The sequence below is a fragment of the Rhinopithecus bieti genome, unplaced genomic scaffold, assembly GCF_001698545.2.
Source record: "Rhinopithecus bieti isolate Rb0 unplaced genomic scaffold, ASM169854v2 scaffold_6708, whole genome shotgun sequence".
NCBI classification, from domain to species: Eukaryota; Metazoa; Chordata; class Mammalia; order Primates; family Cercopithecidae; genus Rhinopithecus; species Rhinopithecus bieti.
This window is the reverse complement of record NW_016806329.1, coordinates 4,051,047-4,078,912: the sequence shown is the minus strand read 5'-3', so window position 1 is coordinate 4,078,912 and position 27,866 is coordinate 4,051,047. Positions and strand designations below refer to the sequence as shown.

At 38.5% G+C, this 27,866-nt stretch overlaps 1 protein-coding gene across 1 annotated transcript in view; it reads right to left on the bottom strand.

The window, feature by feature from the left end:
• UNC5C (unc-5 netrin receptor C) overlaps positions 1-27,866 on the bottom strand; it is a 394,905-nt gene that overhangs the window by 109,814 nt on the left and 257,225 nt on the right. The window contains exon 4 of the mRNA XM_017875500.1: positions 4,913-5,016. Coding sequence (XP_017730989.1) covers positions 4,913-5,016 — 104 coding nt within the window. The remainder of the gene's footprint in view (positions 1-4,912; positions 5,017-27,866) is intronic.

The following is a 27,866-nucleotide window of genomic DNA, read 5'->3' as shown; positions in this document are numbered from 1 at the left end:
AAAGCATCTCTGAATATATTTCTGGCTCTCCATGTGACAGTAACATTTTCTAGGCATAAAATAAAATGAGCAAAGAGGGATTAATTTCATAGAGTGCTGCTATTATGCTAGTGGAATAACCCAGCACCAGTTCCATGGGTGTATTAATTTTCTTGCTTCTTCAGGGAGATGGAGGGAAGGTTTATCTGTTGAAAGAAAGGCAAACACCTCACCAGAAATGGAAGAAAACAATCATATTTTTGGCTTGATCCTAACAAAAGTATTATTAAAGGAAACACTGAGCTATATCATTTTAGAGTCTTCCTGGGATTTTTTTTTTCCTTTCTTTCATCTAGTTTACTTGAAAATTTTAATAATATTTTTATTAACACCTCCCTTATCGTCCTGGAACTCAAGTGTCTCCCACTCCCAGTGGCCTTGGTTCCTGGTCCTAGTGGTTTGGAACCCTGCCCTCAGGGTTCAGACTGATGGAGTCTGTCATCCCATACCAAGATCTCTCAGTAGGATTGCATCTTCAGGGACGAGAAGCATCCTTTTCTGAGCGTTCCATCTCCTGAGGTGCTGCCTCCATGTCACATCCAGCGGGGCCGCTTTCTGTCATTTAGTTAAATATACTTAGAGAATCTACTAAGTGACTTATAACTTGCTGGAGTTAGAGATAAAACATGATCAAAAAACTTTTTGCTCCTTATTTCATCACGAGCTTGTCAGGCAAGAAGAAGAGTAAACAGATAAATTTCAATACAATCAGTAGGTAGAGCTATATAAAATTGTGGCATGTGGGGGCTGCCATTTAGCCAGGCACACTGGTTCATCCATGCCAGGTATTCAATGTGGAAACAGTTCTGTATCTGTTGCTAAACTACTGAGTGTCCCTCACCCCCAGGCCCTGGCTGGCTGCCTGGGATTTCTGGATATCCTGTGACCCCGTGGCTAAAGGGTTATATCTGATGTAGCACTAGGCCCCTAAGAGTCTGCTCTTGTGCTAAGGAATCCATGCAGTTATTAAATATTTGGAAAAAATCCCTAGATATAAAGAAAGGACTTTAGGGAGAACAGAGAAGGAGCAGCCAAGTCTAGAGTTCTGAAACTGTTGTGCTTCATCCCTAGCGTCCCTTGTTTTCCTATTGGAAAGGGCTTAGTCTAAAGAAGTATAAGGAGTCCTCGGTTGGCCTCTTCCTCCTCTGAGACTTTCTTTGTCACCCTCTTTCCTTGGGCTCTGAAAAGGAGATCTACCAAGAGTAGCCTCAGGCTAAATTTCCTCTTTGGGAGAAAATGTAAGGGCTGGTCTAGTGTCCTGAGTCAATAAGGACTGAATGAACAATAGTAGCTTTAAAGATCAGGGTAAGGGGCCAGTCGTGGTAGTTCACACCTGTAATCCCAGCACTTTGAGAGGCTGAGGTGAGCAGATCATTTGAGGCACGGAGTTTGAGATCGGCCTGGCCAATATAGTGAAACCCTGTCTCTACTAAAAATACAAAAATTAGCTGGGTGTGGTGGCGTGCACCTGTAATTCCAGCTACTCAGGAGGCTGAGGCATGAGAATTGCTTGAACCTGGGAGGTGGAGGTTGCAGTGAGCCAAGATCATGCCACTGCACTCCAGCCTGGGTGACAGAGTGAGAGTCCGTCTCAAACAAAACAAAACAACAAAACAAAACATCAGGGTAAGGGCAGCAGCACATCACGACTTGCTATAAGTAGTTTCATTAACCAATTATTTGGTAGTGTTGTTGAAAGAGCATTTCCTTATTTTAAAGCTTACAATATTGTCTTCATTTGTAGCATGTGTGGACTCCAACCAAAGTAACTGACTAGAGAATACAGGAGAGCATCTTGGTGATTCTTAGAACAGAAGCTTCCCCTCTGCGTACCCCACAGTGCCAAGAAGAGGGGCAAGGTACTGAGTAAGAATTTTGAATTTAAGAGGTTGAGCTTGGTCTTGTGTGAATTAAAAAATGATAATATAATAATAATACCAACAATGGCTAATGTTTCTTGAGTGCTTTTGACATGTTCTAAGTGATTTGCATATATTATCTCATTTAAACCTCACGACCACATTCTGCATAGACACTATTGTTATCTCCCCTTTATGGTTGAGGAAATTTGGTTCACAGTATTTAAGTACCTTGACTGAAGTAAAAAATGGTGATGCTTGGGTTTGAACCTGGAATTCTGTAAGAAAATTAGAAAACATTCTATAGTGGAGATTATAGGATGCCAAAATAGGGAAGAAGTAAAATGTTATTACCTTAGAAATGCCTATGCCATTATTTGTACCCAAAGTGGTATATCAAAACTAAGACTAGAGTTCCTGACAAACTTACTGATTTGGAGAGAAAAGAAATTACTGCTTCCTGACATTCTGCAGAGAATGTACCTGACTACTTCCTCAATATAACTAGACATATGCTTATAAAATAAAGATCAATTGAAACAATCAGCCATATGTTCATTGAACATATTTTGCCTGACTCTTTCTTGGAATCATTTGCCTTGGAGACAAAAGGAGCACAAATCCAGTCTGGCTTCATCTTCCAAAGTCTGATCTAATTATTACAAAACACATGAGTTTTACCTGCTGGTTTTCCTTTAACATCAATATTTCACTTTATCCTATTTTTATGCTTAAAGATTCTTTAAACAAATAAATGAAATATTAAATAATGAATGCATTTATATTAGAAGGAAAATGATCATATAATCCTTTAACTCACCAAGTTACCTTTCATTCCTTTCTTTTTTAATTTATCTGCTCCTCTTGAGCAAATGGCAGTTGTAATATGTCATGTTAAGGTATTCATTAGCTTTCTGATCTTGGTGATTTTAATAGTGTTGAAAAGAATCTACACAGGAATTTATTAGCCTGCTCTTGAGCATGTGTGTTTGATCTCTCTTCTGACTTTAAAAAATGAAAAAGAAATGCATATTAAATATAGTTCTTTGAATGTCAAATGGGTATATGATTTTTGAGCTTGCCAAGTTTTAATTGGTCTCTTCCCTAGTGATGATACAAATAGAATTCACAGCCAATTAGTTGCAGTCATGAATCTTTACTCCTTGACGAAGTGAACTACTTTGTTGAGGAGACTGAAAAAAATGAAGAAATTACTAAGATCTCCCCACCTAAAGTCTTTGCAAGGATCAGTTACCTTTTAGAAGCCCTGAGCAAAAGTGATGCCATGGATACCCATGTCGCTCATGATCTGTTTTGGTCTTTAAGGTGGTTTCATGGAGGAGGTGTGCATTAAAATTTTAGAAATACCATTAAGAAGACATATGCACTATTGTAATTATCAAAATGAAATATTGAATAGAGAAGAGTTTCCTCCTTCCTAGTCATACTAAATCATACTGTGTCTTAGTGCTGGGAGATAAGGTTTTGATGCCGTTGAATGAAATAGCTACTATCAAGCAAAGTCTCTGATAACAATTGGCATGAGATGCCAATTTAAGGCAAAAAATAGCCCTCTTTCAAAGTAAAAAAAAAGGAATTTCATTAAAATTTCCTTTGAGTTCTTTGCATTGACTTATAGAGATATGAAAGGTTGTGATAGAAAAATGGAGTTATTTCATAAGGACTCTGGCTAAATTTTCAATTAATTAATTATTATTATTACTATTAAAAAAACAATCAGATGTTTGAGTTTGTTGTCAGGGGACCAGCGAACTACCTGACCCCATCTTTACTTCTTGAAAAAAATTGAAAAACTATGAGAAATAGAATACTTTAAGTACATTATTAATTATTAATTGCTTTTTGGACTATGTTGAAAGTCTCAATAGTATTATTTTTCACTTTCAGAGATAGGCACAACTTCAGGGCTTAACTTTTAAAAATTCATATACATTGAACGCATATATAAGACCAAATTGCAACAACTGAAATATGCCTCTTTCAACACATGCAATAAAGAGTAAAACTTTCAAATGACTCAATGTAGTTTGGAGGCCAACAAGGACCACCACCAAACTGGCAGCTATGCCACTTGTCAAATTAATGTGTGCTTGGGCTTGTAGGACACGGGGTCAGTTAGGGCAATAGTGTCAGATGCATGTAAGGATGTCTCCTAATAATCATTTAAAGGGTAACCTGTTTTTAGAGTTTAGGATTTATTTGTTAACAAATGGAAGACACAGTATTAGTTTTCCTCAACAGTGTGATCTAAGATGATGGTGAGTGCTTGCAATCTCTTCTGGGTCACAGAGTCCTCTTCCCCAAAGAGAGATATTTTCAAAGGGCATTGTATTGTGTGGTGCTAATGAAAAGTCATGGTATGCATCTGATTTGTAATACTTCATTAGCAACCAGTAGGCTTTGTTCTAGCAGAAACAAACAAACAAAAAAAAAAAAAAAAAATGGAAAATGAAGGACTTGATGGAAAGCTTATAGGATGAAACTAATTGACACCTGTTACTCCTAAAACATGTTTTTATGCAAGGTGTGTGGGCATGGCTTTTAGGTATGTCTATGACTACATCATGGAATGGAAAATACATATGTTAGGTGAACAGGCTCACAGACACAGAAAAACACACTGTCTTCTTACATTCACATTTTTCGCATATCAGCAAGAACAATAATAATATTGATGGCACATTGTTAAGTCATACCATCTCTCTCTATGAAAAGTGCCAGATAAAATAAAGTAGTATTTCTGATTTCTTGAAAGAGAATGACAAAATTAAACCAAGCTGCCCGTGGCTTTGTCCAATGGGGCATTCTAATTGACTCCCAAGTCATTAATCAGTTCCCAATCAATCTATTTTGCCAGCAGCAGGCAGTTAGGACTCCATTACCAACCATTCATCATGCCATACCCTAATTCACTGCACCATTAGCCAGGGATTAAGCCCCTGTTAGAATAACTTAGTGCCAATTGCTAAATTGAAAGAATTGTTGTTATTCACCTCAGCCACTGGGATCCCTTCAGGTGGTCGACACTGGAGTAAGACTTCCTGTTCCAAAGACACTTCCTTTCCTAGGGGTTCCTGCTCAAATGTCTTCCGTAGATCTGGAACGTAAAAGTGACAAAATACACGTCAAAACTAACTAAATAACATTCATTCATTTCAGAGAGTACAAAAAATTTTCTGACTTAGTATTTTGTCTGTGCTTTTTTTGGTTTGTTTGTTTGAGACAGGATCTCACTCCATGTCACAGGCTGAAGTGCAGTGGTGTGATCATAGCTCACTGCAGTTTTGAACTCCTGGGCTCAAGCGATCCTCCTGCCTCAGCCTCCTGAGTGACGAGGACTACAGGTGTATGCTAGCATGCTTGGCTATTTTAAAAAAAAATTTTTTTTTTTGTAGAGATAGAGTCTCACTATATTTCCCAGGCTAGTTTCAAACTCCTAACTTCAAGTGGTCCTCCTGCCTCAGCCTCCCAAAGTGCTGGATCTATAGGTGTGAGCCACGGTGCCTGGACTTGCATTTTTGTTTAACCACATGTTATTAGTACTTTACTAAATCTGGTGACTATATTATCTGGAAGAAATTGTGAAATTCAGAGGCTATGAACTGTTCTTACTTTAAACTTCAATGGAAGCCTTTGGTAGCCCTTATTTTAACAATTAATAAAGTTCATTAATTGCTTTTCATTTGTATTTTTTTATCCATCAGTTATGATGATCACAGTTTTAAGTCAAAAGAACTCCATTCTCTTGATTCGTATATCTACAGACTCCCTTATGTATAGACATACTTTCCTCTTTTCTCACAATGGATACTATTGAAGCTCCAGTAACTCTGGAATCTTTCGATGAATACTCTAGGTGAGTTTCCGTTTCAAAGTGGAAAACAGGTATAGCTCTAATGTAACTGACGAGTTAATGGGTCCAGCACACCAACATGGCACATGTATACATATGTAACAAACCTGCACATTGTGCACATGTACCCTAGAACTTAAAGTATAATAATAATAATAAAAAAACAAAGTGGAAAACAGAATGCTGGAATCTGTAAGGAAGAAGCATAACTTCTTCAGGAGCCTCAAGTACAAGGCAGAGAAAAGAGAATTGAGAAGAGTCCCAAGATATCACTACATTTAATCATATGGCCATTCATCAATTAGAAGACTAGTCATTTCTGCTCAAATATCCCAGGTACCTAATTATGTATTTATCTAGTTATAGTTGATATAGGGATATGCAGCTGAGTTTTACAAACTGTTGTTAGATGGGCACAGAAATGTTAGAAGCCGGTTTGTCATTTTAAACACATCAGAGGCACATACTTCAAGAGATGGGTTTAACTAAATAATCCCTGAATACCATATAATTATTTTGTTTTAATGGTTTGGCTTTAAACTCTGTATACACTTAATCTAATTTCTAAAGGTAAAAAATTAATTTAGTCATAGAACTTTGAAGCAGCATTTTTTAAAAGTCTACAAAATTTTATTTCATGCATGTACGGTTCAGTTCCTTCCAATAAAAGTTATTAGAATTTTACCCAGTGAATTTTAATAAAAAATTAATGTCTCTGTTCTGTCATGCCAGGTCCCTAATAAAGATCTAAGAATCTGAAAGCAGCATTGCAGTGGATTGAACTAATGAGTGGAAACCTGAAGACCCTAGAGCAGTGGTCCCCAACCTTTTTGACACTAGGGACTGGTTTCATGGAAGATAGTTTTTCCACTGACCGTTGGGGTGGGGCGTGGCGGGGATGGGATGAAACTGTTCCACCTCAGATCATCAGACCTTAGTTTGATTCTCATAAGGAGTGTGCAACCTAGATCCTTCGCATCCGTAGTTCACATAGGGTTCATGCTCCTATGAGAATCTAATGCTGCCAGTGATCTGACAGGAGGCAGAACTCAGGTGTTACCCTAATGCTCACTAGCCTGCCACTCACCTCCTGCTGTGCGACCAGCTCCTAACAGACCACGGACCAGTACCAGTTCTCAGCCCAGGGGTTGGGACCAGTACCAGTTCTCAGCCCAAGGGTTGGGACCCCTGCTCTCAAGTATATCCCTAATAGAGCTCTACCAGAAAACACCTGGAAAAATGCACTAAGGAAAGACTGCATTGTTACACATGTGCCATATTGTTGAAATTCTTGGCAGAAGAAAACCCTCAAGATTATAAGGGTTGTGAGAAAATTATAGATCTATGAGGGTCTGAGGCAAGACAAGAGACCTCCAAATGTGACAGAATTTCTATCAGAAAAATGCTTCTAATTTGATTGTCAAGACATTGAGTATATTGTAGAAATGAACATTTGGGGCCACATGCAGTGGCTTATGCCTATAATCCCAGTAATTTGGGAGGCCAAGGCAGGTGAATCACCTGAGGTCAGAAGTTTGAGACCAGCCTGGCCAACATGGTGAAACCCAGTCTCTACTAAAAATACAAAAATTAGCTGGGCATGGTGGTGTGCGACTGTCCTCCCAGCTACTTGGGAAGCTGAAAGATAAGAATTGCTTGAACCCAGGAGGCGGAGGTTGCAGTGAGCCGAGATTGCACCACTGTACTCCAGCCTGGGTGAAAGAGTGAGACCCCATCTCAACAACAACAACGACAAAAAGAAATGAACATTTGGGATCCACAGAGTTTTCATAACTTTAAAGTTATCTAAACCATGTCATTGTCTTACATCCAAAACACATGTTGACCAAATTACCTGGAGCATCACAGCATAATAATCAATGGCTGCCTTAGAACCTGCTGATACAGATTTTCTACGTGTTGCCACCCCACACGTCCCCTCGACATCTCTTTTGGTTAATTCGTATTCTTCCAATGGAAACATTAAAAATTTTCTCTTCTGATGTGGTGGCTTCTCTTGGTTTTTTTATCTGCACTGAGATAAAATTTGATGAAACACCAGATACCAATAAAAAGAGCAGCAGTGAATATCATTTACAGGCTAAAATGTTCTTGACAAGATTTATCTTGTTTGTAGAAAATGATTCTGAGGAACTTCTGCCTGATGTGGGGTTGGGCAAAGACATAATAACTGGAATGAGTTCTCAAATTCAATAACATACTGACTCACTCTAATTCAAATTAACCAAGATATCACAAAATGAGGGCTAAGAACAAGAAAAAGGCATATATGTATTTAAATAGAGCAATTTCATTTAACATTTATTCATTGTCTCCATATGGTAGACATTTTATTAGGTACTTTGGATGAAGATGTACAAGACACAGAAAGAAGACTAGAAAGGTAAGCTGAGGTGTGCTTATGAAAAGCCTTTCTGTCATGCTATGGAATGGCAAACCCTCAAAGGAGTGAGATCAGAGACCAGGAGTATCCATCAGAGTGACTGATAGAGGGAGGCGGTGGTGAGGAGCCCGAAGTTAGTTAGGGACTCATTTGAATAAACCATGAGGGATGACGGGGTCCTGAACTCAGCTAGTATAGTGGACAGGAAGAGGAGGAAGTAATTCTAGAAATAAATAGATCATACCTTGAAGAAGATGTAGGTATTTGGAAAGTGCCAGAAGGCAAGAATAATGTTATATTCTTACTTACTGCATTGTTAACTTGGTACGAACACTGAGTGGCATAGTATCAAGTTGGGCAGGGAAGCAGAGAGAAAGATAAATTCATTTTGGTACATGTTAGGTTTGGCATATCTGTGAAACATTCAAACTGAAAAGTCTAGTAGTCCAGATCATGGTTCCTAAACCTTAACCCTGTTAATTTTGGGGACTGGGTAATTCCTTGTGGTAGTTGTTCTTTGCATAGCAGGATGCTTAGCAACATCCCCGGACTCTACCTGCTAGATGCCACTGGAACCCCATCCCAACCTTAACAAAATAAGTGCCTTCAGACAATGCCAGATGTCCCCTAAAGGGAAAAGTCACCCCCAATTGAGAACCACAGGTCTAGGGCTTGGAAAAGAAGGCCTGGTAGGATTTCTTGTGCTTCACCAACTAGGCAATTGCTGAAGCACTGGAAATAGATGGCATCACCAGGGAGAGACTACAGCATAAAAAAAAAGAGGACAGTGACTTTAAGAGGAAAAGCTGTCATCCAACAATATAGAGTGAACAAAGCGGTAGGAGAAAACCCAAGGAAGTTAGTGTCAGAGCATCCAAGAGGAAAATAAAGTTTTAAAAAGTGGGGCGGTCAATAGGAGAAATGCAGTGAAGGACTCAGAAGCACTCACAGGAGAGAAATCATTGGTCTGGGAAGTTTAGGAGTGAGGGGGAGCAGAAGCCAAGCTGTGATGAGGAGTGGCCAGGAAGTGGGGAAATGACCATTCTGGGTACTGTGGGAGCAGAGGGAAAAGTTCTCCTTTGCCCTCTGAAGGTTCAGTGGAAAACCAACTAAGTCACAAAAGGCAGATTAATTGGAGAGAAGACAGACAAATTTTACTTAACATATACACATGGGAGCCTTTGGAATGAAGACATAAAGATCCAGGGATAATTGCCCATTTTTATGCTTCCGTTCAACAAAAACTGGACAGTGTGTAGAAATACGATTGGACAAAAAGGATCTGACCTAATGTTAATAGACTGAGTGGAGAGACCTAGCAAGACTGTGGGTCTAGATTCTTCCTGGCCTCTCTGAGCATTCATTCCTTCCTTCACCTGGGTATCAGGCAGGACCCTCTCTGGAATGGGGGTCTGATGACCTATGATCACACAAGGTAGGTTAGATAAATTTTTTATGGTCACTTTTACACAAAAGGAGGTTGGAAATTTAGAATAATATTTTCAGTTTTGTGGCTGGTTTTGGACTAAGGGGTTTCTATGACTCGCCTGGGGAAAGAGGGATTGTCTTTTCCATAGCTGGCCTTGGGGAAGAATGGACTGAGAGACAGGAGGGCAGGAGTAGGTCAGAGAAAAACTTGCTTCTGGGGCCTTCATTTTGGCGTATTGTTTTCTAAGTCCCAACGGTATCTACTACTCTTTTCCAAAATTTTAAGGTGACAGAAGTTAGTAGCACCATTAACGGGCAATGGGTTTGAGTGCAGCATGCTGTAATTCTTCTTAGAATATGGTGCAATTTTTGGCACAGTTTTCTAATTCTTGCCATATGAAGGCATATTTTATGTAGACGTTTCCTAATTGAGAATGGCGATGGATACAGGCATCTACTTCCAGAGACAGGCTTAATAAACCATCATTGAATACCACAGAATTATTTTAAGGGTTTGGCTTTAAGCTCTACATAAATTTTATCTAATTTCTAGAATGATCTCACACTTAACCCCCCATAAGGCAATACTTCTTCCTGAAAAACACTTCTAATTCCTGCCGTAAAACCTCTCTGGCTTTCAGATTGTGTAATGAACATAGGGTATATTGTGGCCGTGCAGCATGGAAGCCGCTCATTTCAGCACGCTTCCTCACCACTCTGTGAGGGGAGGGTAGATAAGATTTTAAGCATATCTTTCATCATTTGGAGAGATGTGATAGAAGGCAGGCCGGTTGCCTTGCAGGCAGAGTGAACACAAGGGTGACGAATGAATAAGAATGAAAAACGGACACTTGTCAGCTAGGAATTAGATGTAAAACAGAATGGTTCAGAATAATGTGGCCATTCCTGTCAGAAAAAAAAGAAGAATTTCTGCCCTTGGAAGACCTTTAGGATTCTACATTCTGCTTTCTTTCCATTAGTTATAAGACTGCTACTAAAATAAGTATGAAGTCCTTTCATTAATAACCTAGATTACTTTCGCAAACTCAACTTGGTATGCATCTAACTTAGTCATTGATTCTGCCAATTAAAAGCTATCGTCGTATGTATGCATTCAGAGAGATGTTTACTTAAGAACATGAATATTGGCTTACTAAATCCATACACTGAAATCCAATTAGCAGATGTAGAATCAGACCTGAAACAATATAGATTTCTATTTTCCATTTATACATAACCAAAGAAAGTCCCTTTGGACACACACATGTGCACACAGAGTCTCATTTATTGGGGGTAGAATTTTGATGCTTTCAATGATTTTTTTTTGCACAATATACTGTGGTTACAAATTAGCTGTGATACAGAATACATGAATTCATGGCATTCTGCAAACATTAGCTCTGCTTTTTGACAATGCGGTTAGCAGAAAAGAAGACTCACTGGGAGATAGATTTTCTGGCCTTCATTTTCCATATTTATGAAATGAAAATGAATTACTAGATAATTCTGAAGGATGCTTTTGCTGTAAGGACCTATTACTGAACAGACTAAGATTTTAAATATACATTTTAGGGGGGAAGCTTATCCTTTGTGGAATAAGGTACTTCTTGGTTGCAATTATATGTCCAAGAGAAATAATAGAAGAAATTATTTCAAAAGTCAAGGAGTTGATACATCTTTGAAGACAACGGCTTTTAATATTCCCCTCAGAACAACTTTCACAGAACTTTTTGGACACTTGGATCTACAGGTGTGTGTAAGAGTTAGAAACTAGGGAGAGAAGTGAGTTACAGAAATTTAATATTTTAAAAAATTAGCAAATTCTTTGTATAAATCCTGGAGAGTAATATAATATACTCCACAAAAGCAGATGAAAATTCAGTCCCCGGTGATTGTAAATGCACTAAGAATTATTTTGGTAAAACTAATTTTCTGTATCAATGGGACAGAGAGGATAGGGGAGGGAAATGCCTACCCAAAACAGTGTGGAAGAAAGCCCATCATGTCAATGTGCATATTTACAAAAGGGGCAGAATATCCTGCCTCTTCCCAGTGCCATTTCTTGAGCACCTCTGCCTGTTACTGTCTGAAAACGGTCAGTGATGCCTATAATAGGAAAGTGGAAGCTCTAGCATCATGGGTCATACTAACACCTCTCCACCTTTGAGCCCTGCTGATTTTAGAAGACTAGGACAAAATATCAGCAAAAAGATCTCCCTGTGGTAGCTAAGCGGGCAGGTTGTGGATACTATTGCCTTGAAGAAGATAAGCATGTTTTTATTCCAATTTAAAATGATTTACATTTATTAAAATATTTATTATCTCACCAAAGGTACTTCATTATGCAGAAAGGTTTATTAGAATAAAATATTTTTTAATTTTTTTCTATCCATCATTAAGCATAGAATAACTTTTTTTAAGAAAACAAAATATTGGTGATGTGATAGACTGATATTATGAAGTAATTCTTCAATGGGTATACTTCAGTAGACTATCCTAGTGGAAATCTAAATCCTTAAATTCCACAGAATGATAAGATAAAAATGATATGTTACATTATTACTGTTGTTGTTTTATAGACTTCATCAGGTTTTGTGAATATTAAAATAGATAATGAATCTGAAAAGTTTGGAAAATTATAAAGCATAACATATGTAATAAATTGTTATAATTACGTTTATTATTACTCAGAGAGTTCTGGAATGAGAGGTGATTACTCATCTGCAAAAATTTTGTACACATCATGCTCACATACACACTTTGGCCATATGGTCCATAAACTATAGTATCTAATATTCCTTATTGTTCTTTTGGAATTTCAGGTTTATTGCTGTTTTTCAAACTGAGTGTCATGATCCTTGAGAGGGTTATAAAAGCTATTCAGTGGATTAAAACCTAGCATTAAAAAGTATGAAACTGAATAAACAGAAGTTATCAAGATATACATAGTCTTATAGATGTGTATGTGTATGTACATTCATATGTTTCTGTGTGTAAGGATGTGGGTATGTGTCTAGTAGATCATGATATCAACCTATTTTTTATTGTAAGTCAAAAAGGTCTGAAAGCCACGGGGTAGGCTAACACTGTGGCTGAGAGCAAGGTTTTGGCATACACAATCCTGGGATTAGGTGCTGACTCTGCCACTTGACTATCCATTTAACCTTGAGCACATTGCTTAGCCTCTTCCTGCCTTAGTTTCATCAGCTGATAAATGGGTATAATTTCACAGGGTTATATAGGAAGGGTCACCCACAAAATTCTAAGCACATGCCTAGCATATAGTAAGTGCCCAGAAGATAATAATCCCCCACTCTACTTTTTCCCCAAAGTATTAATAAATTTTATTAGGCTATACATTTACTGTTATCCCTACTAATCAAAATAAACATAACCAATGAGACAAAGCAATTGGGAGGGCCAATACTTGAAGGTGATGTTTCATAAAGAGATATGCAGCTATTACCCTGCTGTGCTTGATTAAAATGCAGATTCCACACTCAGGTTGGGCCCTGGGAATCTACAGTTTTAACAAACTCCACAGGTGTGTTTTCTGCACAGCATTAAAATCTGAGAAGCACTGGTTGATGAATTGATTAATTGATTATGGAACACCGAGGTATATATGGCACTGTGGACACTGTAGGAGGCTGTGGGGAGCCATGCAGGTCTGCTTCTACATTGTGGCTCTAAAGGCCTGGTTTATAGTGTGTCCCTGTTGCTGTTTCCACAGTGTCCCAGAGCTCACTTTTGTACTAGTTGATGTTGACATTGTCTAGCACAGGACTTGAGTTTCATATGTCTCCAGAGGCCATACAGATAACAAATGGGAGAAAGCTAAGCATAAGATTTTTTTTTTTCTTGAAACATGACACCTACCTGGGTTGTCTTTTATTTTCTAACTTTCAGTGGAGACATGGGTACAAAACCAATCAATCAGCTTCCTCTTTACTCTTGTTACTTAGCTCTGGCTGCCTGCTGCCAATAGGAGTGCAGGCTCAATGGGCTACAGACCCCATATTTGATGACTAACAGAAGTTGGTAATGTGGATTTTTATGAGATTTTTTTTTCTAACTGTATATGTTGTCAGCTACTTAAAACTTTATCAAAATACTTGTGTGGGCCAACATTTTGAGGACTAAACCAAAAAGGTGGGATGCCATATTGGGCCTGTGTACTGATACTTTGAGACCAATGGTCCAGAAAGTTCAATGCTGAAAGTGTCAAGTTACCCTAATGTTTCTTATGGCCTCTCTCTCACCTCAGAGGAAATCCCCAGAGCCTTTTGCTTCTGACTTTCAGACACTTAACCAAGAAAGCCAACAAGAGACGTTGGTGAGTAAAGCTGTTTTTGTTAGTAGGTTGCATACATAACATTTCATAAATTAGTACTTTATAATTATTCACTTATATTCCTTTACCTACTTTCAGAAGGAATGTTAGGCAATAAATGTGGGCACTTCAGAAGATTAGTTGGCATTTTTAATAAATGTAAACCAATAGCACCTGAGTTAGGAAAACAAAAAGCGTCTTGATGGCTGAAAAGACACTTTGCTGTCATTTCTGTAATTCTTGATGATTACTTAGATTAAAATGTCCCTACATTCTGTTTGGAACCGATGTTATCATTTCTACAATTGCTTTGAAGAAAAACCTGAAGCTCTTTCAGGTACAGCAGGAAACTGTTAAGAGTGGTTATGATCTTAATTATTGTGCTTTAGAGTAGGAATGGCAAACATCTGGAACCACTGCATTCCCTTCCAGCTCATGTGTCTATACCTAAATGGCCATGATATTTTCTCCAGAGTCTGGATTTAGCTTCAGGATCTGCTCCAACACAGGACTCTGGGAGGCCACAGCGGAGCAGGAGTTAACAGGCAAGATGCAATGAATTTGCATCCTCAGCCTAGAGTTCACTGCACAGAAACTCCTGATATGGAGTGTGTCTCTGCACAGTTATGGCCATGTTTCTATTTGATATCATGTCACTGCTTAGTTTTACTTCAAAAAACAAACTTAATCCCAGCTTTGAATGCTACATTTAAAAATTTTAAAAATTATTTGAGATCAAATAAATCTTGGTGCTCTGTGCTGAGTACATAGTAGCTCCTTAGTAAATGCTGAGTTAAATTCAATTCTCAAAATAATCTGGCAATTCCCTTTGCTGAAGGCCTGGAAACAATTTCCCTTATGATGTATAACTATAAAATGTCTTACAAGTCACAAAGTCCAACCCCCTCACTTTACAGATTATATAACTAGAACTGTGAGAGGCTAACCCACTTGTTCAAGCTCACCACTTATTTAGAAGTGGGTTACTCCATGATGTGAATTTGCTGGAAAATGGATGCCTCACAGCAGTTGTGTTTCCAGTGGAAATTTCCACAAACTTCCTGGCTTAAAACAACAGAAATATATTCACTTGCAGTCCTGAAGGCCAAATATTTGAAATCAGTTTCACTGAGCCATAATCAAAGGGACAGACAGCAGGACTATGCGCTCCCTCTGGAGGTTCCTAGGGAGAGATCATGACTTGCCTCTCCCAGATTCCAGTGGCTGATGGCATTCCTTGGCTTGTGGTTACATCCCTCTAGTCTCTGCCTCTGTGGTTACACTGCATTCTCTTCTTCAATCTGTGTCAATCTCCCTTTGTCCTCTTACAAGGCATTTGTGAAGACCTTTAAAGCCCACCTGGGCAATCTAGGAAAATCTCTCCATCTCAAAATCCTTAACCAAATCTGCAAAGATCCTTTTTCCACATAAGGTAGTATTTACAAATTCCAGAGATTAGGACCTGATGCCTTTGGGGGTCATTATCCTACTGTGGTGGTTACAAGCACGGAGCCTGGATCTGCTCTGCCATAGTTTAATCCTAGTTCTGTACTTACTGAGGTTGCTATGTATTCATTTCTTCATCCATAAAATGAAGATAATTCTAGTACATATTGTATAGGATTACTGTGAAGATTTTAAAGGTAACATACATAACAAACCTAGGACAGTGCAGTTACATAAAGAGTCCTCTATCAATGTATTCATTTACATACCTACTTCATTCAGCCCCCAAATCAGCATTGCTGTCAAGTGTTCACAGAGTTGACGGTTGTACTGATATTTATTTCTTTAAATTTTACTGAGAAGCCAAACTCCAAATATCAGAAATAAACTTCTTGCTTCCCAAACTGAACTGGTCTTGACAAAATGGCTCTTGATCTTTGGAAATTCTGTACTTAGAAGAGCTTCATGTTGTTATCTGCTGCTGGCCAACTTACTCACTTTCTGACCTAGGCCTGACCCTGCATTAAGCAAATACAGCTGCTGTACTATGATTCACATTTTCACACTTTCAAGTGCTTTTCAGTTAATTCTTTTACACACTCAATGAACAATGGAGATGAACACATCCTAATTTTTTTTTTTAAAACTTTTAATATATTTTCAAAGTGCTCCTCTAGCAAATAATTTCATGGTCACTCAAAGTAATAATACTGTGTTCTTAAAGGGGGAAAAAATGTATCTTTCTTCCAATAATGATGGAAAGAGCTAATTATGTTGTCATAGCAGAGCAGAAATTATGCTTAAATCACCAAATCTGGCTGTTAACAGGAAATAACTGCTGTGAACCAACCAGTGAAGCATATTTTGGAAGAACTAGATTAGCCTTCAGAGCTTTGGGCATTTATTAGAAGTGAAAAATGCCTGACTTAATGCCATAGAACCCTGAAATGTTAGCTATGGTTTTCTTTTCCAGGAATAGAGTATCTCATTTTTTGCTGGAATTTTTAAAAATGAAGAAAAATATTATTATGCTAAGCATCTCTTACTGTGGTTTGTAAATATAAAGGATATAGAATATTTTAAAGATTGAAGCTGGGTGCAGTGGCTAATATCTATAATCCCAGAACTTTGAGAGGCCAAGGTTGGGGATTGCTTGAGGCCAGGGAATTTGAAACCAAGCTGAGCAACAAAGTGAGAACCCCTATCTCTACAAAAGATACAAAAACTAGCAGAGTATGGAAGCAGGTATCTATAGTCCCAGACACTAGGGAGGCTGAGGTGGGAGGATTGCTTGAGCCCAGAAAGTTAAGGCTGCAGTGAACTATGCTCATGCCACTGCAGTCCAGTTTGGGTGACAAGAAAGACCCTGTCTCTAAAAAAACAAATTAAATTAATAAAAAGTTTGGTGTTTTTTTTTTTTTAACTTATCTTTCCTTCTCAAATATTGTAAACAATAGAACAAACAAAATCAACTATATGCAGTTCCCTCTATAGTTTGAAAAGTCAAGAATTGTTATATGTTTTGCAACTGTGTACAATGAACTGGACTACAAAGAGAAAAGTTTGTTTAAAACTCAGATTCAGTGTTTCCTAAACAGGGGACTTGGGCAAGTTAGCTAATATTTCCGTGATTCTGTTTTGTTACTTACAAAATGAAGATAACAGAACTTACTTCATAGGATGTCGTATGAGGATTATGATAGTTAACATGAACAAGGGTCTTATAACAGAGTTAGGCATACAGTAAGCATATCATAAATGTTGGCTACTAGGACAGAGACTAAAGAAGAAAGAATAAAGACAACTGATTTTGATTTTTTTCCCTGTTATTTTATAATCTCATTTTGCTTTTGCAAGGGATAAAGTTTTTGTTCTCTCTTAGGAATTTACCACAAACACTTTCATAATACCATAACTCATAACCAGGAAGAGAGGTTAGAATGTTCTGCAGCAAGTCAGCAGAAGGGTAAGCTTGGTAATTTCTTCAGTCGTGCCAAGTCCTGGCTATCACTTACTGCACTGAGATCATTTAAATGGGAGAAATTCCAGGGAACAAAGCCTCTTCAGAAGGGAGGACAATTTCAGCCACTCTTCGTTATTTCTTGACTTTTGGGCATTTATAGCACAAACACATTTGTATTCAGATAGTCTTGTTAAAGAGTTTTTTTAAAAAAATAAATATTTCAGCTAGCACTCCAAATGACATCCACTACAGAAAAGAGGAAGAAAAAAAAATCCATACAAGCCACTCTTTTATATTCACACTGCATCTTTAGTTTCAGAAAAAAAGTGATTATATGTCATCGCAATATTTTTTAAGGTATGTCTTAGGGATAAATAATAAGAAATATGCCAACTTTATGGATGAGGAAACTGACATACCAAAAAGCTAAGGCTCTTTTCTCAGAGTACAAAAAAAAGAATACAATGATTGCAGACAAGCTGTTCGCTTGCAAATAAATATTTGAGCCATAAACTTCACTTTTCATATAGCATAAAACATACTTTAACAACACATTTTTGTCCAGTGTGTTACCAGCCCTGCCTATAACATATGTATAGATGATTCCCCCCCAAAATATGACTTATGAGACTGTGTTCTATGAATTTGTTGTCTACTTCTCAGAATAAATATGAGCTATAAATGCCTATGAATCTGTGGGGCATCCATGAAACTTGGGAACTTCTGACCATCTACAAAAGCAAATATGTTTGAAAAAATATATACTGACACCATCAGGTATACACTATAATATTTAATCTTGAAATAGGAATAACCTGATAAACTAATACAACTGTTAAGATTTATATAAAACAAGGGGATTAATTAATCTATTGTTGAAACATTTTCCCTTATCTAAAAATGTCTAAAGTATATATTTAGTCTTATCCAATTCAAAATATGGCCTCTGTTACTTATAACTGGATTAATGTGGGCTTTAATGGTTGTATCATACCACAACTCAGAAATGTACCTTAGTAAAAATGCCATCTATTCTGGTGCACAGGGCAGCCTACTGAATTCTACCAAGACATTTGACATTAGGCTACTAAAACTCTTTATAGTATGACCTACATCTTTCAGGATGCTTGTTTAAAGAAATGTATTATTTTTGAGAAATTATATAATTAATTTTGTTTTATGCCAAGTAGGGTAGACAGGTAGAAAATAAAAAAGTAACACACAAGGCCACAAGTCAGGACTTCTGTACATGTGAACCAATATAATAATTCATGAGATAACGTATATATTTAACTGGAGATACTTAAATATAGAAATGTCAATTCATTCATTCCTTTATGATATTTCTTAAGTCCCTACGTTGTGACAGGAATCACCCTAGGCGTTTTGAATTCATCAGTGAAAAAACCAAACCCAAATCTTTGCCTATGTGGACCTTACTTTCTAAGGGGGTGAGGGGGACAGAACACAAATGATTAACTAATAAATAAGTAAATGTATGATGGTTTCGAAGGTGAGAAGTGCTATGCAGAAACATAATAAGTACAAGAGTGCCATGGTGGTGAGACAAGCGGGAGCGCAGAGGCAATCACGTCCAGCTACTTGAAGTTCTTGAATTCCTTAGGAAAAAAAGCATTTTATTAAATGAACAAATGATTTCGCATTGAATAGCATCATTGCTTTTCCCCATCATGTGGTTCTCTTTTTTTTTTTTTTTTTTTTTTTTTTTTGGTAGACCGAATCTCCTCTGTCGCCGCAGTGCTGGAGTTGGCAGTGGCGCATCTCAGCTCACTGCAAGCTCGCTCCCGGAGTTCACAATAAGAGCCATTGCTCACATATCCGCCTCCCGGGTTCACGCCATTCTCCTGCCTCAGCCTCCCGAGTAGCTAGCTGGGACTACAGGTGCCTGCCACCACGCCCGGCTAATTTTTTTGTATTTTTGGTAGAGACAGGTTTTCACTGTGTTAGCCAGGATGGTCTCAATCTTCTGACGTCGTGATCTGCCTGTCTTGGCCTCCCAAAGTGCTGGGATTACAGGTGTGAGCCACCACGCCCGGCCACGTGCTTTCAATTTAATTCTATTTCATTTATTTATGTTTTAATTTATTAATCACCAGCCACAGACAAGGGACGTCTTTTAGGCACTGGAGACAACAAGGAAGAAAAGAAAGGCTCTGTCCTTGTGAAGCTTACGTTCTGCTATGGCAGATGGTTAACTCAAAAGAAAACAAATAATGATGAAGAAAAACATTATGGAGAACAATAAAGCAGGATTAGGATTAGGCAAGTGACAGGGTTGAGGTCCGGATAGACAGACCTCTCTGTAGGAGTGACATCTCAGTATATATCTGAATGAAAGAAGAAAGTAAGCCAGTTTTAGACCTAGGTTAAAACGTTCCAAATGGGAAGACACAGTTCTTGCAAACAGCCTATATGTGGAATGAATCTATTGCATTCTCGAAACAAGGAAATGGGTGTGTTTAGAGCAGACCAAGCAATAAGAAGAGAGGTAGGAAGCCAAGGTCCTTTTATGCTTCTATATTGTAAATAATAGTGAGCTTATAATTTTTTTTTTTTTGTTTTTTAGAGACAGGATCTCACTGTCACCCAGGCTGGAGTGCAGTGGTGTGATCATGGCTCACTGCAGCCTCGACTTCATGAGCTCAAGGGATCCTCCTGGCTCAGCCTCTGGGCTGAGAGTAGTATCCCAAGCTGGGATCACAGTTGCACACCATCACACTTGGTAAACTTTTTTTTTACTTTTATTAGAGACGAAGTCTTGCTATGTTGCCCAGGCTGGTCTCAAACTCCTGTGCACAAGTGATCCTCCTGCCTTGTCCTCCCAAAGTGCTGGGATTACAAGCGTGAGATGTTGCACCAGTTATAAACATTATGCATGTAGGGAATAAGATGTTTTTGTGAATTGCCAGCTGATCTAGAAATCCTTGTCTCCTCCTCCCTTCTTTGTACCCAGTGTGCTGGTTAAACAAATGGACTTGGATGCTGGCCTGACTCACTGCTCCATATACCAACTATATAACCTCAGGCAATTTTTAATCTCCCTTTGCTCTCAATTTCCTCATCTATAAAATGGGAATAATAATAGCACTCATTACAGAATCCTTGCAAAGACTGAATGATCTAATATATAATACATGATTGAAACAGCACTTCCATTGTTATCATTATTATTATTCTGGAGCCTATCTGTCCAACACAAACCACATGAGGTTTTCAAGCACTTGACTTGTTGCTGGTCATAACTGAAGCTATTGTAAGGGTACACATACTAGCTCTGAAAAACCAGTATGACTAAAAGAAAGAAAAGTATTTCATAAATATTGTTTATATTGGTAATACTGTTGAAATGACAGTTTAGACATATTGGACTCAGTGAAATACATGACTGAAATTAATTTTATCTGTTTCTTTTTAAATTGTGGCTACTAGAAAAGTATAAACAATATTTGTGGCTGGCATGATATCTCTATTGGACACTGCTGTTTTAGACAGTGTGCTGGATACTATAGACTCACGAATATGAACAAGACTTGATCCAAATCCACAGGTGGTTCACAAATATAGTTATAATCTCAGTGCAAATGATGAGTGATTTGTGAGAGGAAGCCAGGAAGGGCCACCTTGATCATCCTTGATTCTTTCCAGGAGCTACCTTATTCCTCTTTGTGGCCAGCAGGCTTTCTGATGCTGGCTGTGATTTATTGGTTTGCAAACATGATCGAGAGGAAATCCGGAGGAGCCACCCTGCTGTTTCCCAGAAGATGAAACTTCGGTGCGCGTAAATCCCATTTTAGCTCATGACTGTAGGATAAGGGGTGACCATATGGCATGTTCTTCCATCCTCAGGCATGGGAAGGAGGGTTTGGAAATTATAGTCAAATTTTAGGTGAATCAGCAGAGAATTTCAACCTCTAGGATTGACAGTCTAGTTCTGGCACATGAAATGGTAAAGGAAAGACAGACTTTCCAGTTTTCAGAGTTTGCTCAGTATTGATGTTTCAAAAGAAACATATAAAGTTGTTTAAAATTGTTATATTCATTTTTAAGAACACCTATTATCATTTGCTGAGCATTTGCACTGTGTCTGGCACTATGCCATGTGTTTTACAAGTTTATTTCACTTAATCTTAAAATAACTCTATCTTTTTCATGTTATGGTTGATGAAACTAAGGCACACAGAGGTCAAGTAACTTGACTAAGGTCACAGTAGGAAGTCATGGCACTAGGATTTGAACATGTGTCAATCTGTCCCTCAGCTGGTGCTATTAACCACTCTCCTATGCTGCTTTTTCCATCTTATCCTTACTCCCGCCACACAACCACAGCATTATCAACAATGGTAACATCAGGAGCAGCACTATTGAAACCCAAATTGTTCCTGAGGAAAGACCTTGTGTGTTAATATTTTGCCTGAACCTTATGCCTTGGGATTCACTCATTAGCCTATAACCAGAGACACTGGAGAAAACAACCCCGTGGCGATAGTGGGAGCTGTATTACAGTAAGGGTTCTGCACAGGACACCGTTGTAAGGGTAACTTGAATTCTCTCAGAATAAACTTTTCTCTGAATGAAAACTACCAGACCCACCTAGGAAATTTGGCACTGCTGTCTTGTTAATGTGCAGGATTTCAGAGCAGATGTGTTATGTTCTCAGCACATGCCTGGCTGAATCCTAACTTGCATATTTCCATTTTTTCCTCTGCCTTGATTGTCTCACAAACCTATTTTTATATTTTACATGGTTTGAATGTGTGAAAAAGCAAGCTTAAATACATAAATTAATAGTCAATATTCATTTGTGGTTTATAAACTGAAAATAGAGCTTTTTCATGAAAGAACTATGGCCCTCTCCATAGTACATCAAATGAGCATACATCTAATTAGGTAAGAGGTAATCATACTTATTTAAGTTTAGCATCGTGGTGATCTTCACCTCTTATGAGTTTAAACTTCAGTACCATTTATGTGATGGCCCTCTGTCAAGTATTACTGGGCAGAGCACCACAGCTCACTTGATACAGGACAGACGAGAAAACCCATAAGTGGCTGGGCATGGTGGCTCATGCCTATAATCCCGGCACTTTGGGAGGCTGAGACAGGCGGATTGCTTGAGCTCACCAGTTCGAGACCAGCCTGGGCCACATGGAGAGACCCCTATTTCAACCAAAAATACAAAAGTTAGCCAGGGGTGGTGGCACATGCCAGTAATCCCAGCTAAATGGCGGGAGGCTGAGGCAGGAAAATCACTTGAACCCGGGAGGCCAGAGGTTGCAATGAGCTGAGATTGTGCTACTGCACTCCAGTCTGGGACAGGGCAAGACTTCATCTCAAAAAATAATAAAACCAAAACTAAAACCCCACAAATGTTTACAACATTAGCAAGAACCTGCTAATGATAGGGATCAACCTGTACAGAGAGAATTTGAAAATTCAACCTTTTTTGTTCTCATTATGATGCATATCTATATGAGTCAATCTTTACATGTTAGGTGGGATTCCTTTCGTACACACATATGAGTTCAGTTAGCTATGGAATTATAGGTGAATTGCTCTTGAATATTATTACATGAGGGTGAAAAGGTACCATGGATAAATAAATTAATATTGACCTAGAAGAAGACTTTGTTTTTTTATTTGAAAATGTCAAACTAGATTTAAAAGCCATGAAGTAAATAGCAAAGTTTATAGAACATACTGCAAAGAAAGGGGTCTTATACCTATATGTATTTAATGTTTGTGTGCTGAAAAAGAATATATCTACTCAAACACATATAATTATATATATATGTGAAACTGGCCCAACAATGTTCTCGGCAAATTACTGAAAATTGAAGGCTTATTAATTAAAAATTCATTATTTGAAACTATGTAGCTCTTAAAGTTCAGCTTTAGCAAGTCAATGTAGGGTGGAATGTAGACTGGCAATTTTAAGTATATATTGTGCTTGCTATTAATGAATACATAGACATGAAAGATAAAAGAATAGCTTTCTATCCTTGTACCTTCTTTGATTACAGTTTCAAACTGATTTTGAGTTCAATTAAATCTTTGACTGAAACATTTGCTTTTGTTTCTTTTAAACATGATTAAAAGTATTTTTCTTTATAATTAATAAAATCATTTCTTCAGAATTTGTGGCAGTGGATGTTTGGTATGCTACCAGGATCCCCTTTCAGGCCTGGTCCCACCGGTTGGAAGTGTTGACAGTGAAAGTCTCAGTTTCTGTCTCCTGGAATCACCCTCAGTGGCGCAGAGCTGACTTGGCCCTGGTTATACATGCTGGTGGGGTAGGGAGTAAAGGAGGGTCTTCATCCACTGACGAGTCTATGCAGGGGAATACAGGTCTGCTCACCCCCTCGGCCTCAGGGTTCTATAACTCTGAAGGGCCAGAGATACCTGTGGATTCATCATGTGTTGTGTTTGCTCTGCAGGTCAGTTTCTCCCTCTGCCTCACCTATTGCCTTTATTCCTCCACCTGATAAGCTAGTACCCTTAGCATATTGTTCCTAAGGGCATCTGTCAATACGTTGGCTGCATGTATGACTCCATTCCACAGTATTTCACAGACGTTCCACTTAAGACAAAGAGAACATCTATTTAGACATTCTCAGAGAGGAAAGATTAATGTCAAGCATTTTAATAAACTTCACAGGGAATTCTTTATAACAGTTTTAATTCAAAAAAACTGTTAAACATCTGTGATATTCTAGGCATTGTACTAAGCTTGAGAGATACAAAGTTAAGTACAATAGAATTCTTGATCTCACGGAACTCACTGCCATGAAAAACAGATTTTACAAGTGAATAGAATTGAAATGAGACAAGCCCTGTCTTAGGAGTACAGACAAACTGCCTTGAAAGTACTGAGAAAGGAATGCCTAGCCTTCTCCCTCGGTGAGGCAGGAATGGCTTCACTAAAGACATTTGAAAGAAATCCTTGAAAAGGCTTAGCCCTTTCAAATCATCCTTTCCCTTCTTTTTCTCACATCACACATCCAAGGTCTCAACAAAAGCTATTATTTCTACTTTTAAATATATCTGAAATCCTGGCCTCACCACCTCCACTGCTTCCATTCTACAGTAGCCTAACATCTCTCATAGCTGCAGCCTCATCACTAGTCTTCCTGCTTTTCCCCTTGTCCAGTATGGTCCATTCTCAACACAGCAGCCAGATGACTCTGCTAATGGATGTCAGGTCATGAGTTCCTCTTCTGAAAAGATTCCAAAGTGTTCCCAACTTATCCTCAAAATCAAATATGGGCCAGGTGTGGTGGCTCACACCTGTGATCCCAATACTTTGGGAGGTTGAAGTGTGCAAAATGGCTTGTGCCCAGGAGTTTGAGACCAGTCTCAGTGACATGGTAAAACTGCATCTCTACAAAAAATGCAAAACAGTAGCTGGGCATGGTGGCACACGCCTGTAGTCCCAGCTACCTGGGAGGTTGGGTTGGGAGAATCACCTGAGCCTGGGAGACTGAGGCTGGAATGAGCTGTGATTGCACCACTGTACTTCAGCCTGGTGACAGAATGAGACCCCCATTTCAAAAAGCAAGCAAACAAACAAACAAAACCAAAGATAATTTCTACACCTACAGAACCCTATGCCATCTCCACATAACCCTCCCATCTTTAGCCCAGGCCTTACCTTTCTTGCTGCATCTGGGGATGGCCTCTCACTCACTCTTCTAGCCACTCTGCCCTCACTGCTGTTTTTGGGACCCACCAGCACACTGCTGCCTCCGGGTTTTTGTGCCAGCCGCTGTCCCCTCTGCCTGATTCCCTCTTGCCCCTCCTTCAGGTCTATGCAACGGTCAACTTCCTCAGCAAAGCTTCCTGACCACTCCCTCCCAGTCCTACAAATTCCCTTTTCCTGCTTTATTTTTCTTCATGGCACTTACCATCTGCTCTGGACCTGATGATCATTCATTTTATTTAGAATTTGCCTTTCCTCACCACAACATGAGCTCCATGAGGGCAAGGATGGTTACATGTTACATGTTTTGTTTCTACTACCAACCCCAATACCCACAATTGTCCCAAGAACAGAGTGAATCTTCACCTAGTAGTTGTCTAAGTGAACAAACACTAAGTGAACAAATATATATATATGTATGTGTGTGTATATATATATGTGTGTGTGTATATATATGTTGTAAAAGGTAGTAAGATAAGGGTACAATGCTTCAGCATAAAGAATAGCTGAAAGGCATGGAAATCAAAGTAGTTTTAATCTAGTGTGACTACAATGTAGAAATCCTTACCTTCAGAGCTAGAAACATAGGTTGGTTATGTAAACCACAAAATATGGTTGTTATTGGCTGAACTACATCCCACTCCCCCAAATTCTGATGCAGAAGCCCTAACCCTCAGTACCTCAGGATGTGACTGTATTGGGATATAAGGCTTTTAAAGAGGTGATTAAGTTACGATGAAGCTGTTAGGGTGGGCCCCACTCCAATCTGACTGGTGTCCTTATAAGAAGAAGAAATTTGGACACGCACAGAGACACCAGGGATGCACACACACACACACAGAGGAAAGACCACGTGAAGACACAGTGAGAAAGAGGCCACTGACAAGCCAAGAAGAGTGGCCTCCAGAGAAACCAAACCTGCTGACACCTTGAGATTGCACTTCCAGCCTTCAGAACTGTGAGAAAATAAATTTATATTGTTTAAGCCATCCAATCTGTGGTGTTTTCTTACGGGAACCCGAGAAAACTAATTCAATGATACATGTAAGGAATTTTGTCTATCTCACATGTCACTATAAAATTTGGAGCAGGAATGGAGGCAAGATGACAGGTGTATTCATCTGTTCTCAAGCTGCTAATAAAGACAGACCCCAGATTGGGTAATTTATAAAGGAAAGAGGCTTAACGAACTCACAGTTCCACATGGCTGGGGAGGCCTCATAGTCATGGTGGAAGCTGAAGGAAGAGCAAGGAACATCTTACATGGTGGCAGGCAAGAGGGCATGTACAGGGGAACTCCCCTTTATAAAAGCATCAGATTTCCTGAGACTTATTCACCATCATGAGAACAGCATGGGGAAAACCCACCCCCATGATTCAATTACCTCCCAACAGTTCACTCCCACAATACATGGGGATGATTACAATTCAAGGTGAGATTTAGATGAGGCACAGAGACAAACCTTATCAAGAGGACACCTGAGATTTAGAAAGACTGTGTTTGTGGGAACATGGAGGAAGGACTGGCATAGAGAAAAGACTTGAGCCATGGAGACTAACTGGAAGATCTGCAATGGTCCAGATCTATATGAAGAAGAAAGGGAGGCAGAGACAAGTATTGAATTGGGCGAAGCTTTAGAACCAGGATTGATTGGACTTAGAGCTAAGTGATATTGGCATCCAACACAAAATAGAATTAGTAAAATGCAAAGGTGTAAAGGGTTCAGAAAAGAAAACATATGGATTTCAGTGCTTTCTCATAGATGAGAACATTTCTCAATATAAAACCTTGAGACAGGTTATACGGCATCCATGTTGCTTAAGACAGAGAATATTTACTGAGGAAAGGGCTCTGCAAAGCTGCAGCCTCCTTCTCCCTAGTGGTGATAACATGCATATTAGTGTATTAAATCATCTGAGAAGTTTTGCAATGAAGAAGCTTCTCTAACTTTGTCAAAAAATATATTTCTCACATTTATTTGATTATGGAAACCTTTTTTGCAAGGTAACTTTTAACCTCTTCCTGAACATGTATACTCTAGAAATTAACACAATTTGGAAAACAGTCCTATGTGTGGTCCAATGTACTAGAATGGTTCCAAAATAAATAGAGAAGCTTTATCTCAGTAATCTCTATTTTGAATAGGAAAACGACTCAACTTTGTCTTAAAGGGTAGAATGAACTCATTCAAGGAATGATATATGCTATTGTAATGGCTGATTTTCCTACAGCCTAATTCCTACAAGATTTTTTAAAAAATCAAAATCTTTGGAAAGTAGCACAGTTCTTTCACAGCCCTAAAGAAAAACTACTCAGTGCCTTAAAACAAAAAATAAAATGAAAAAAATTGAACTTATGGACATAGAGAATAAAAGATAGTTACTAGAGGCTGGGAAGGGTAGTGGCAGGGTTTTGTGGGGAGGTGGTGATGATTAATGAGTACAAAACAACAGAAGGAACTAATAAGACCTACTATTTTTGATAGCACAACAGGGTGACTATGGTCAATAATAACTTAATTGTTCATTTAAAAATAACTAAAAGGGTATAATTGAATTGTTTGTAACGCAAAGGATAATGCCAGAGGGGTGGATACCTCACATACCTCATTCCCCATGATGTGGTTGTTATGCATTGCATGCCTACATCAAAACATCTCATGCACCATGTGAATATATACACCTACTATACACCCACAAGAATTAAAAACTAAAAAAGAAAATTAAAAATAAAATCTGGGAGCAGTTTTTTCCAGGATTTTTTTTTTTTTTTTTTTTTTTTTTTTTTTTTTTTTTTTTTTTT